Source organism: Chionomys nivalis, chromosome 8 (assembly GCF_950005125.1).
Source record: "Chionomys nivalis chromosome 8, mChiNiv1.1, whole genome shotgun sequence".
NCBI lineage: Eukaryota > Metazoa > Chordata > Mammalia > Rodentia > Cricetidae > Chionomys > Chionomys nivalis.
Window position 1 is genome coordinate 10,537,302 of NC_080093.1, and position 14,844 is coordinate 10,552,145.

Below are 14,844 nucleotides of genomic sequence, written 5' to 3' on the forward strand. Positions count from 1 at the left end.
AGAAAAGGCTGCAGGGGCTCAGGGACGTAGGAAGAAAGGCAGGCAGTAAGCAAGTTGTACACAAATCCGCAGTCTCTACTGTGGATAGCTCTAAGACCAGACTGTTTTAAAATACCAGAAGAGCCCAACAAAAGAACATTGGCTAACCTCACAATTAGGAAGGGATTTTGGTATTTTGTTCTGTTTTTGATCCAATGGCTGTCTTGAAACTATCACCCATATGAAAACCGAGAACAAGGAGGGGCGAGCAGTTTGTAGAATACTTAGGATTTGGGGATGTTGAGAGACCAATTGGAGAATTAGGCTAGAGAGGTGCCTTTTTCTGTGATAACTACAAGCTTTGGCATTGGATGACAATGCTGCTCTGTCTCCCTGGGGCCAAAGCATGGGAGTCTGAGACCAACTTGAGGAAGCCTAGAGCTCAGCTGGTAAATCTTACTGTGTATTACAGATGTTTTTGAGATACTAAGACAAATTGATGGAACCGTCATGGCCGATCCCTCTTCTTCCTTGGGTCCCACTGTCTATGGCTGACTAAGATGGGGAAATTACAGGATAGTTCTTCATACTAAAGTCATGAGGCCAGATCACCTAGCATGCCCTCAGAGACAAGATTTTTAATCTGTTACTTGGGAACAAATGAGTTTAAATGGATATGAGAAAGGCTGTGGCTGTATTGGGGAAGTTTAAATGCAATGAATAGCACTAGCCAGAGATAATAATAGCAATTGCAGCCACATTTGGTGTCCAATTTTCACAGTTCATTTTCTTTCATTTGGTGGAGACAGGGTAATAAAAAGACACAATAGCATTGGGTTAAAAAGTACAAAGGCTTTTCTATCTGACTGTCCAGTGTAACACCACCTACTCTGCCTATCCCCTTCCAAAGCATCCCAAATGCTGCATCATCTAGGGGGTCCTTTGGTCCTCTGTCTCCATTTCTGTGGTGTGAATCACAGTAGCTGCTTATTAAAGTGACAGTTCCTCCTTTGCGAGCCACATGTCGCGCACAATGCAGTCTCTGATTCCTTTCTATTTCCAGTGTCATTAAATGAGTAAGTGTTACACGTTTTCTCTTAGGAGAGTAGCTTTACCCTCCCCTCCCTCCCCTTCTTCTCAACCTGGTGACTCATCTCTCCGAGTGCAAAGATCAAGACAAGCCACTCCACCTTCATCACCAAAGCGGGGATCTGCTGGGGCACAATTTGCAATCTAAGGAAAACCCCCAAAGACTACAGGAGACCTGCTGATCAGAAAGAATTGCGCTCTTGTCAAGTACATCACCCTTCCTGACCACTAACTTTATGTTTTTTTTTCTTCTGTTGTTGTTTCCTATTTTGCCAGGAAGTATTTCCATAGTTGCTGAGAATCAAAGCACAAAAGAAATCCCTACCTATGTAAATGTTTGAATGGAGGACGCCAGTAAAACAAACAAAAATAAAATAAAAACAATCAAAATCTAAACTAACAAATAAACACTCACTGCATCGGAACTTTTAAATCCTTCAGACACAGACAACAAGGGTTTTTAGCTTTAAGCCTGTGCATGTGGACAATACCTTGAGAACACGTTCGGAGGGGCGGTCTACAGGTGCTCTATTTTAATGGAAAACACTCCCCTCCCCTTCTCTTCTCTTTTTCTGATCGGTCGTGTTTGTAGAAAATTCATAACATATATAGGCCAAGGAAATCTGCATGTAGTTTTGGAAATATTCTTGGCTCTAGATTTCCTAGCTATTTTAGCCCTACAGGCTGATGGTGGATTAGCTATCCCCAGTCTTTTCACAAGACACAAAGACGTGCACAGGAGTTTGAAACCCTGAGCTGCTTCTCTGTTTTACTTATTGGTATTTTTCCTTTCTAAGTTAGTGTTAGAGGCTCTGTTGGTCAACGGTGACCTCAGGCTGATTTCTCTCCATTCTCTGTGGCCGCAAAAACAAAGATCCTTCATAAAGATCCATATCCATATAGGCAGGTTCAGGAGGAACAGAAGGGAGGCTGGGAAGCAAAGCATATCAGAAATGGACCTCTGTTTCCTGCTCAGCTTTTCTCCTTGCCCCAAGTAATGTAAAAAAAAAAAAAAAGACAAAAAAAAAAAAAGGGGAAATTTTTTCCAGTACATACTTGTTATTCTGTTTGTTTGCTGTGTGGACATGTTTCTCTTGATGTCTCTCAATTTTTTTCCTTTTTATCCCTCATTATCTTTCGACAGCTCTCATGTTTTCTCTTCAAATGTGTTGCTAGATTTTGGACATTAAACCTGTTAATTCCAAACACCGGCCTAGCCGATGCCAACCCTGGCGCCTTCTCTCACAGGTCTTCATCCTATCAATCTTCTACACTCCCACGCATGCCAGCTTCCCTCACTCTGGCCAGGCTGCTGCATCCTGCCCAGCTGGCTTCAGTTACATTTCCCCTTTTTCTCTTCCTCTAGAATCTTCTTTTGCCAAATACCTCTGTCTTTCCCACGTGGAAACATATACTTGTGTGTGAAAGAGGTGATACACGCAAAGCAACCCAAATCTGCCCATATACTTTGGAAAGTAAGACATATGAACAGGGATGGTTTTCTGTGCATTAACAAAATCTTATGTGGTCTGAATCTAGAAGATTCTCATGAGAAATGTTTTGAATGTGTGACTATATTGCAGGGTACTATGTTCTATGATAGTTGCTGTTATCTGATATTTCCTCTCTAGAATAACCATGTTTATAAAATAAAGCTGATTTTTTAACCAGAAGGAGAAGTAGGTTAATGGACTTACTACATAAAAATATTGAAAAAAAAAACCATAAAAAAATCAACCAGTCTTCTCTTTTGTCTGGATGAGGCTTTGGCAGTTTAAGATGATCTCAATGATTTCATGTGTGCAATTTTGATCTTCAACTGCCATGGTATTTATAAGGAAAAAAGAAGTCAATATAAAGGAGGAATATCTGCTGACAGAAAAGTAAGGTTCACAAACTTCAGGGCCTTAAAAAAAGACAAAATCAGTTTCCTAAGAGAAATCATGAAAGAAGACTCACAGAAAGGAGCAGAGCCTGTGCCCCAAGGAGGTCCTTTCATATGACTTGTCTTCTCATTTCTCTGGATTAGACAGAGACAGCTCTTAAGTAAAGATGAAAGACATTTTAGTAACCACTTTTAGAACCTAGCCTCTTTCTTGACTGTGTCCCAAAGCCAACAACAGAGGATTGGCAAGGACCCTGATGTATCTCAGTGATCAGTATGATTTCTACCCTTGTGTAACCAATTCAGTGATCACATGACCCCTGCACATGAATGGCCCAGAAAAGGGGAGAGTAGAAAAACTGTTGTCAGAGTTGTCAGAGGTGATTCAAGCAGAAAGCTTTATGGTAGAAGATGTCCATGTGATTTGGGCAGTAAATTATGCCTGGGGACATAATCAGCCCTCAACCTGCCGGGTTTCCTACCTGATAGGAAAAGTCTTCATTGATTCTCTTCAATTGGAGTCTTCCATATTTAGTCCGGAAGACAAAGTATTTGAAAACCAAATCACATTCATTCAAACCAGCACAGGGAATCCTCAGAGTTGCAGTTCAAATTATTCTAACTAGAAAATTATTATTGAAAAATGGAGACCACTCGATTTAGTACAGTGCCTTGCCTAGAATAGTATTGTGAGACATATTTCCTGGTGAAATGAAGGTGAGTGAATGAAGAGGCACAAGGAAGAAGGGGCTGTCAATTTTCCTCTAAAGTAGCGACGGGCATGAGATACCTGGCATCCTGGAAAGTGACCGAAGTGGCCAGCGATAGATTCAGCCTCTCCAGTGTCCTCGTGTGCCTCTCCTCAAAGTTCCCTCCCTCCTGTAGGTAACTGGTGAGGCAAGGAGACCTCACAGTTCCTCTAACCTGGCCTCGTGGTTCTCAAAGTGTAAGGCTTAGGATGACAGTATCACTGTCACCTATACTTGTTTGAAATGTGGATTCAAACCAGGCTAAAACACACCCTGCCATGTTGGAAATTCTAACTGATCGATAGTGTTGTTTTCTACTTATGGGTCAGGTGCCCCCAACAATCTGTTTCAACAAGCCATTCAGGTGATTATGATACACATTCAAGTTTGAGAACCTCCATACCAGGTCTTGCTGTAAAATCCCAAGGAGAAAGTAACATTGAGAACCTACAAGTGGGAGGGACCCAAGTGCCTATCAATCACTAATAGCAGCTGCAAGTATAATGAGGAGTCTGGTGAACTCAAGGCCAAAGGAGTGTGGAAGGAATGTGTCGAAAGTAAGATTCCAGGCAAGCTAAAAAAAAGGATGATACTGCAACATTGCTTAAAAGCCCAGAGGGCAAACTGTGCACACTGTACCCTGCACTACCCACCAACATTTCCCCTTTGCCTTATTCCTGATTGGATTCACTGTCCAAATTGCAGAGGTTTGCTTTGATTTTCTTTTCCAGAAGTTCCAAACAGCAACATTGAAAGCAATGGGGTTCTTGGCAGCTGTTCTGTGTTTTCCAGGATTCCAACTAGTCATTGAAACCCCTCATTTGCCAACTTATTTTTATAGGAAGCCAATTTAAAAATAAAATGAAAGTTTTCTTATAGAATTGGAACTACTTCTAATTTTAAATGACTTTTTGATGTATTTTTTTGTTAAATACTATGTAGTGTAATGTATAATTGCTCTTGTTTATTGCTTTTACAATCATATTTATTAAACAGATAATGTCTCTAAAGTCTTGACCTCAATGTGTTTATTTACTGTCAAAACATGGTCTAGATATTTTAATATAAAAATGATGCAGTTATAAGACTTCATGAATGCTAATTGTGTGAGAACATCTTTAACTGTGTACCCTTGAGTTTTTAAGTCACAATGTGCTCTGTTCCCTAAACTCTATTTTCCATCCCAGTTGACTGTACAATGTCTGTTACTTTATTCAAGCACAATGTTGCATTTAAAGATCACCCCAAAGTGGTTACTTTGGAATGAGCAATATGTCTGTGGCTACTAGTTCAAATGTGTATGCTATTAATAAGGAGCAAAGCTATTTTTTTTTGTTTTGTTTTGTTTTTTGTTTTTCGAGACAGGGTTTCTCTGTGGTTTTGGAGCCTGTCCTGGAACTAGCTCTTGTAGACCAGGCTGGTCTCGAACTCACAGAGATCCGCCTGCCTCTGCCTCCCGAGTGCTGGGATTAAAGGCGTGCGCCACCACCGCCCGGACAAGCAAAACTATTTTTTAAGAAAAGCCAAATGGTTACAGAAGGACAAAACCTGAATGCAATGAAATGGAACTTGGGTCATGTTCAGGGCTCCTTCGGTAGACAGAATGAACTTTGCACTGTGAAATGGAGAAGGAGCTTCTGCATCTGGCTGTGCAGCTGTGCGGCCTTGAGCAAATTTGCTCCCACAAACACACACTGCAGTGTCTTTCTGCATATAGGAGGAGGAGGATGACCCCTTCTAGTTTTGTCATTCTTTGTGGGGGGGTCATTTCCAAAAGAGGACTTTAGGTGGTTTGAAATTAGTGGAAATAAAAATGTCGAATAGATACAAATATTTTCATTCATGTGGCTTGCCCACATAATTGAAATTTCATTGGACATATGTTGTTCCTCATATTGGGTCTACAAACACTAACCACCCTTTGCCTTCCCAAAGGTCTATTGGGGTTAGAATGTCACTGATAATTAACCCAGTTTTAGAATGAGAATCCTGACTGTTTTTAGCCTGCCTTTAACTTCACAAATTAAGTACTCTGATCCTTCGATCTTTTCCAGGCCAGAATGTATGCTGTTCTGTCTTAACAGAGCGGGCTACCTCTTGTGTCAGTCAGGTGGGATCAAAAAACAATGTCCCTAGGTAATTCATACAGAAGTGATTAAACATGAGATTTGTTGCTTAAATAACAAAAGAGCCAATTTGCCAACAAAGAGCACATAAGCCTCAAGAGGAAGACTGGAATTTTGCAAAGCTGGAGGGACACAGGTATTTCCAGAGTTCTTGGGCTGGGACGACTAACAGAAGCTCAGGACACAGCATCTACATCTGGCCAGAACTCGAGTCATGGAGAAGGCACAACCCAGGCCAGCGATGCTGCCGCTGTGGGCACCAGAGTCTATGAGATGCCAATTAATGAGACAGAGAGTAGAAAAGGGAGTGTAGAGGGTGAGTTTGAAAGAACAGACTAGTAAGGGGACAACCGAGATCAAAGGGAGAGAGCTCCCCGTCCCGCACACAGATTAAATGGATACGCCCTTCTCTGACGTATTTGTCACGTGGACATGTTTAGATGGTTGATGTAGTGTCTAAGTGAATGTGGCCTGTTATACTTTTCTTCCCAAATCCTATGCTCATTTAGGCAAGAATCTATATTTTAGCTTATTCTTTACATTCCTTCATCATTGGCCACTGGACATTGCCATTAGGGGGCAGTAGATAGATGTTTGAAGAAACTCAAACCCTGACTTTTAGCTTAGCATTGTCAGTAAGTCCATTTTATTTAGCACTGATCTCTGAGGTGGCTTCACAGGGCAAACCTAACACGGCCAGCACCTCTAATTACATGTCCAATTGCTATTTGTCAAGAATCAACACCTCCCTGCCCTTCCTCCCTGCTAGTGCTCAAACTGCTGTGTTCAAAGAGCTATTCTTAGACATTAATTTAAGGAAAATAATTGCTGTTTAGGAAAAAAAAGGAAGGAAAAATACTAGCTAGAAAGTGGGATAAAAATCAAAGTCCTAATTTTGGTTTCTGAATCATCAATAATTTCTCTACTTCTTTTCTATGGAAATAATAGAAAGGGCGTTTGAAAAAAAAATCATGTTTGGGCCTGGCAAGTTAACTTTAGAGGGTGGAGATGTTTGTACATAGTCTGAACTACTCAGTCCAGACCCCACAAGGTGGCAGAAGTGAACTGACTCCCAAGAGTGGTCCTCTTACCTCTATATGTTCATCCTGGTGTGCATGCACTTGCACACACACACACACACAATTAATTGATTAAGAAAGAAAAATGAATATTTAAAGAAAAAAATGCATATTTGGATGTTGCTTTCATAATAAGAGAATCGAAAAATGATTCCAGGTGAAAGAATTGCAGGAAAATGGCTATTATAAATGTGGCATACACTGAGAGGAATCTATGGTTTATATATATCAATTCAATATACATGAATTGATGTACAAACATAGTTATAGACAATGATAACACAACTGCCAATAAGGCAGATATTTTATAGCTGCCTTCATAAAATATGCATGCTAATGGGATACTAAGGAACTGTATAATTCACTATAACATATACTGCTATTTTACATAAACGATAGTTTCAAGGCACTGAGGTGTAAAAATAAAACATCATAGGAATTGGAGTGATAGGGACAGGAATAAGGAAGAGGGTAGTTTGTCTTCAGCAGCAACAATGTCTAGATGTCCAGGGAATGTTTCTCTTGGATCTGAAAGGCTGGAAACTAGACAATCTGTTTGGAGACAAAGTGCATTGCCTGTTTTCAAAGTTAACCTTGGGATTGCATTCCCCAGAAAACAAATCCAATTAGGAATGCTTATGGGAAAATAGACTTCTCATGATCAAGAGGCAAGTGCATTTAAAAAAAGAAGAATCGCCACACTTTGCAATACAGCACAATATAAGTCCCCCAACTCACAGAGCATCATAAGGAAAGCTCGGCAAGCACCTTCACATACCTCATGCCTGGAAGCTCAAAACAGATGAAAAACATAATTAATAGGTATCAACCACACTAAAATGGGAGGGCAGATTGATTTTTTTGTTTGTTTCGTTTTACACAAAATAAAACCATAGAATAGTGTAGTTGATAGGTTGAAAGTAATTTGAACTGGCTTTCGTGCTAAGGCAGGAGGATCACCACTTGCCTTAGTTACTTAAAGATGCCATCCCAAAAGCAAAACAAAGAGGAAGTATCTGAATATAGTAGTTGAAAGAAGAGGTCCTTTCTGGAAGGAAAGGGGAAAGATAAAACAATAAGACAAGCCTCATAGCTATCATCATTTTAGTCTGAGGCCCCTAGATGAGCATGGCATCATAACCCACTTCCCAGCACCCGGAAGCAACACACAGTTCACGGATTTCACAGCAATACACATTTGACAACCTGACTCTGCTCCCAGCAATGCTAAACTATCATTAGAGCAGCATTACTGACGGTTATGTGAAGCCAGCATTTGAGATTCTCTACGACAAGACAAGTGAAGGGTTTTAAAGGTAGACACACACTTCCAGATATAAAAACATGTCATGAACAACACGAATGTATTTAGATATGTGACTCTGTATGTACCTGCTTAAAAGCTTTAAATAATGTGTGTGTGTGTATATATATATATATATATATATATATATATATATATAATGTTAACAGCTTTTAGGTATAGAAGAAAAGACTTAATGAGTGCATATAAACTAATTAAAGGCATCATGACAGAACTGTATTTAATATAGATGATTTCCATTAAAATTATTTTTCTAGAGGCTGGAGAGATGGCTCAGCAGTTAAGAACATTGGCTGCTCTTGCAGAGGATCCGGGTTCAGTTCTCAGCACCAACAAGGTGGCTCACAAGCATCCGTAACTCCAGTTCCAAGAGATCCGGCATCCTCTTCTGACCTCCACAGGCACCAGGAACACACGTGGTGCACAGATATACATCCAGGCAAAACACCCATACATATAAAATAAAAATAGAATTATTTTTCCTAAGTAGAGGCATAAGAAAATTTTGTGAGATGTGAACAGCAGAATTTAAAATGTTTCAGGATGAAATAATAGTTTGTACAGAAACCACGGGGCAAGGACCTCAGTGATAGAGGTCTACTTGCCTAACACGCAGTGCCCTGGATTCAGTCACCAGTACCTGCCACAAAATGTGAATATGTACACACATGTAAATAAGGAAGACTGAATAAAAATCTAAAAAACGTATATTACCCCTTGTTATTTCTAATTTCTAAGACCATGGATGGTTTAATTCATTCCCTTTGTCTTTGAAATGAACATGTAGTCAGTTTGCATACACTTGGACTAAATGTACTTTAAATCAGGTATGAAAGACATTATTATAAGGAACTCTATATGCCTATTTAGTAATAATATAATTGTAAGATGTATATAAAGTTCCTAGGAGCATCACAATTATTGAAGTATGTAATTATTCTCTTTAAGAACTAAAAATTAAACAACTCTGAATGTCATTTTTATCACTTGAAATTCATACTGAGATGAGAATATTACTATGCTGTTTTCGTATCTGTAATCCATGAACTTTCTGAATATATTTTATTCGTTTTAATTAAATTTTTAGGTTATCATGGAAAGCAATGAGTTTCACTTTGACATTTTCTTACACATGTGTCATTATTTTTTACAATCATTTGTTTCCTCACCAACTCCAATAAACTTTCCAAGGTTCAAAATACTTAAAATGTATAATCTTACTACCCACGTGCACACACACATACAAATTTATATATGATGTAGATAACAAATTTTATAGCATAAAGGTATGATAACTAGATTAAAGAAAAATTTTATAGCATGTTGGCAGATATAAGTGCACACTTATACATTTTTATGTACATTCACACATATGTAAAAGTTAACTCATGTGTTATCTATGAAAAGAAGGGACAGTGATCCATTATGGGTCATAAACACACAGGAAGGTGTGCTTTGACGACCTAGACCTATTGTTTCCACTGTTTTGTCTGTCCCAAACCAATGCATTTTGAAGACTGTCATTCTTCAGCCACAATAATAAGCTCCAATAATAGTTTTCTATTATTTTAATTTTAATTTTTTAATGCAGGCAGATTTACTTTGAGTTGGATGCGGAAGTTGTTGCACATGCCTGCCACCTCACTTTTCATAGTCATCTTGTTGATTTTCTAACAAGCAACTGTTTGTTGCTTTAGCCTGTTTCAGGCACTAAAAAGGATGTCAACAGCACTTAGTAATAGTACCAATGTGTTTATAGTACTTCCTATACCAGGGCACATATACAGACTTGACAAGTGGCTGGGACTGGCCTAGTCCAGTGAGTACTGAAGAACTCTGGAGAGGAAGTTTTCATTGGCCAGTGCCAAGGCCCAAAGGCAGTACTGACAGAAGTCGATTTAATTATCAGTGGAATCACATATGCAAATGAAGGTGGGGATGTGCTGGGACACTAAGCTCTCAGCCTCCAGATTTTCCTATTGAAAATAAAGAGAATAAACAAAGAAGTCAAATGAAGAAATTGTGAATGGTGAATACAATAATAGTAGAGCAACTCTTATTTTTAAAAATTGTATATATCACTGTGTACTCATTATGCTATTCAATTATTATAAGGACTTTAAGGGAGAGCGGTTGTTTGCTCTTTTGTTAAGTGGAGTTCAGAAAGCAGGAAGGACTCACTGTGATCATTGTCACAGAAATGAATTCCCCAGGGGTCCTGCTCCCATCAGGGCTCAGCTGTGTGCTCCATTAAACCGAGCTGTTCAAAACCATGCAAATCATTTTCCAACTTCTTCATGTGCCACATTTCACAGGGCTCAAAAGGAAAGCAGACACAGTTGTCCTCAGCAATGTGCCAGACCAAGTTTCTTTCTGGAAGAGCGCCCAGAAAAGATTGAATTCACCCTTCTCTTCTTCAGATCATTGCTGCTGCTGGATTTTAATGGATCTTGTGAAGGGCTATGGATGCGTAGCCTCTGAACATCTGGAGAAGAGGGAGGGTATATGTAATCTCCCCCACCTCTCTTCCTTATTCCCTCCCTCCATTCCATCTCCTTAACTAGCAAGCACAATGGGACTGGGTGTAATTTTTTTCCCAAAGAAATAACCAAGAGAACTACTGAGAGACAAAGAAGGGGAGAAAATTTTGTTTACTAATTGTACTGCCGAAGGCTATCTAGTATGTCATGTATTTACAAATTACCTATAAATATCATTCCTTCATTTTATCCTCTAGAATTTATATAAAAGCAGTCCAAAGTGTTTATGATGTGATTCAAGAAAATGCAAATTGTTTAATAAAAGCGGGGTCCAAAAAGCCATCAGAAAGTAGAGTTAAAAGTTGTGGTCTGGTGGATACTTAGAGGTTAAAAAATAGATGGGGGATATTTGATTAAAATATGCAAATATTGAGGTAGATGTCTTCATTTAAAAATGAGGGACTTAACACTAGAAACTTTAACCACATTTCAAAGATTACAGAATCTTTTCAAAATATGGTACAGTATTTATACAAGGGAAAAAGTTATCATTCTTCTGAAAGTGGCATCAAATTCTTTGCTAGCCTTTGCTACTGAGTTCCACAGAAAGAATTATTCCAGGCTGGGCGGTGATGGCGCACGCCTTTAATCCCAGCTCTCAGGAGGCAGAGGCAGACAGATCTCTGTGAGTTCGAGGCCAGCCTGGTCTACAAGAGCTAGTTCCAGGACAGGAACCAAAAGCTACAGAGAAACCCTGTCTCGAAAAAAAAAAAAATATATACAGGAAGTCTGTTGCAAATACCAACACTAAGTAATTTGACACCTAATAGGTCATACCACATATCTAACACACACACACACACACACACGAATGCACGTCCGCACACACAAAATTCACAAAATTATCTTTACTTACTAGAGATAATTACATTAGTCTGACGGTCATGTTCACGCAAGATGGCCTCATTGCAGGGTAAGACTTTCCCACATTTGTTTTGCACATGGAGTAGAAAGTTTCCTTCAAGAACTCAGTATTAAGTCTTGTGGTTTTGTTGCATGTGAACACTTTTGATTAAGCATTTTTGTGTTTATTTGACTTTGTTCTGTTTTGTGTGTGTATTTAAGATGTTAATAAATATTTTATTTTTCTTTGGACATTTCATACACACACACACACTAAAACTCAGATAAGTTTGAGTTCCCTAGAGAGGAAACTTCCATCTTGTGGTTCTATACACTCATATTCAGCTCTATCCACCCTGTCACCGTTCTGTCAGTATGGATCTTCTCCTTCCTAAACCATATATCCAAACAAACTCTTCTATAAATTACCTGATCATGGTGCTGTATCATAGCTATAGAAAAATAATAAAAATCAGGTGATCCTTGGGATTGCAGAATAGTTAATATCTATTCTTATAAGGCTGCTACTACAAAAAAGACACTATCAGAAACAAATCATGAGGTCCTATTTACTCTTTTATTGCTGTGAGTAGACACCATGACCAAGGCAACTCCTAGAAAATAAAGCATTTAACTGGAGTTACAGTTTCAGAGGGCTAGTCTATTGTCATCATGGTAAGGAGCAAGGCAACTGGCAGATAGTGTGATTGAGAAGTAGCTAAGAGTTCACATGTGTTCCATAAGCTACAGGCAGAGAGAGTGAGAGATTGGGCCCTTTGAAGCCTCAAAATCCACCCCCATTGATACCTTCTCCTACAACACCAGACTTATCCAACAAGTCTGCGCCTCCTCATCCTTCCCAAAAAGTTCCGTTAGTTGTGGAGCAAGCACTTAAACATAAAGGCTATGGAAGCCATTCTCATTCAAACGACCACACATACCATCTGAATTCAACTGGTCACATCAAAATATACCATGAAAATAGTGTCTCAGCAAAAATCTAGCAAAAAACAGAGTGCCCGCAGCTGAAACACATGGTAGATACGAGAATAGTCTGGATTCAGCCAATATCTTAGTGCCTAGGGATAACCAAGGTATATCAAATGTACATGTGACTTGTCATAGTCATTATCCAGTTCAGATTTTTGTCTATACTTTCTTCTGAGTGAGTGCTGCACACTACATTTTATTTGTGATACTTGCAGTGTAGCATTAGGAGACAACATAGAAAATTAACTTGTAACTAACTCAGTTTTGACTCTTAGTCAAGTAAACCTTTTTCTTATACCTGAAGGCTTGTGTATATGGAATCAAAACTGATCTTTCTTGTAGAATGTGCAGTAAGCAGTTTATAGGAATAAAGCTGAAGTGTGGCCAAAATGGTTTATAAAGCCTACGACAGTGGTCTGCTCTTGAATTGCAGAATGGCACCACATGCCATGCACTCCTAGGAAGCTGAGACAGGAAGTAACTCAACAAAGAGAACAAATGTCAGAGTTCAGAGAACATTGATGTTAAGAACCAAGCATGTCAAATTTCTTGACTACAATCAGCCTTGGTGAATTGCAGAGCTTAACTGGACATTGACAATCATGTGTGCATGTATGTGTGTGGTATGTGTGTGTTGAACATGTGTGAATGTGTTCTTGATCATGTGCATATTTATGGGTATGCATATGCCTAGGATTAAATTACAGAGGACAGGGGATCTATAGCAGGTGTTTTCTTAATCACTCTTCATATTATTATTATTATTATTATTATTATTATTATTATTTTGGTTTTTCGAGACAGGGTTTCTCTGTGGTTTTGGAGCCTGTCCTGGAACTAGCTCTTGTAGACCAGGCTGGTCTCGAACTCACAGAGATTCACCTGCCTCTGCCTCCCAAGTGCTGGGATTAAAGGCGTGCGCCACCACTGCCCGGCTTTCATATTATTTTTTGAGATGGGAATGGAACCTGGAGCTCACCAAGTGGCAGGTATTGAACATACACATAAAATTCTTGAAGCATTCTGTTAGATATCCCAATCTCTAACACCATTTGTACAATAAAAATTATTCTTTATTAATTACCCAAGTTTGGTATTTTTCTGTAACAATGAAAAAATGATGAAAACACCTTCCCCAGAGAGAAAGTATAAAGAATAGTAAGTAAGGGCTAGGTGTGGTGGCAAATGCCTTTGGTACAAGCAATAGGGAGGCAGATTCAATCTCTGAGTTCAAGACCAGTCTAATCAACATAGAAAGGTACAAGCTAGCCAAGGACAGATTCGATAAAGATTAGTCCTTAAACCTAAAGAGAAGTAAGGAACACAAAATACAGTTGTAAAACATAAATAAAGAGCAAGAAGAAAAGAAGAATTACAAGAAGGATTACTTTTTTCTATTTAAAATATACATAGCACAGAGAAGTTTTATAAACTACAGGGGGGTGGAAAGTCTTAAAATAAGCATCATAACCCATTGATGAATTGAATTTTATCTGTCAAGTTAAGGTTATCCTTTTCAATGGTATGAATCCTTATAGCTAATTTCTCATTATTAGTCTGTAAAAACTGTATCATTTCTAAAAGTGTCTCATTCACTGTTATCAAACGATTTCTTTAAGGATATAACATGAAGAACTAGGCTAAGTTCCATGATCACAAAAATGGATATACTAGGAACTCAATATAATCCTTACAGAATTCCATCCATAGTAGAAACAAAAAGGTTATTAAATTTCTGGATGATGATGATATTGTATGCAATTAGCTTTGGGTTTGTTTACAATTTTCAAATTTATTCATTTGTTTATTAATCAAATGAACTTACAACTCCATTATATTTTTTCAGGAAATTGTTGCAGCGGTAATAATCTTTATTGGCCAGCAGGTGTCGTGGTTGCTGACGCGGGGTGAGGAGACACCACCAGCAGCAACATGAGCAGTCCCGCGGTGGTTCTGCAGTGGTGGTTGGTGGCTAACATACTAACAAATTAAGAGCGATTAAATTAATTCCATATACAAAGACGGTCTGAGTGAAACAGAGCTTTCAGGCAGTTGCGAGGTGTGAGGTTACTGACTGGAGGTTAGGACAGGCATTTGCGGATCCGAACTGGGAATGCTAACCGTAGGTCCCTGTCACTGGAGACAGAGCGAGGCCCCATTAAAGCATACCTGGCAGAAACCAGAGAAGCAATCTGTTTAGTAGGTGGGAGCAAACCAAACAGGCGGGTTGGCAGGAAATT

General features: G+C 39.0%; 1 protein-coding gene across 4 annotated transcripts in view; it reads left to right on the forward strand.

Annotated features, from left to right (window-relative positions):
* Sorcs1 (sortilin related VPS10 domain containing receptor 1) overlaps positions 1–9,373 on the forward strand; it is a 499,209-nt gene extending 489,836 nt beyond the window's left edge. The window contains exon 26 of one of the 4 annotated variants that reach the window (XM_057777825.1): positions 8,489–9,373. In XM_057777825.1, coding sequence (XP_057633808.1) covers positions 8,489–8,696 — 208 coding nt within the window. In that variant the 3' untranslated portion in view covers positions 8,697–9,373. Of the gene's footprint in view, positions 1–1,080; positions 4,602–8,488 lie in introns of those variants that run through there. The other 3 variants (XM_057777826.1, XM_057777827.1, XM_057777828.1) reach the window with 3 other exon arrangements.
* The last annotated feature ends 5,471 nt before the right edge of the window (positions 9,374–14,844 follow it).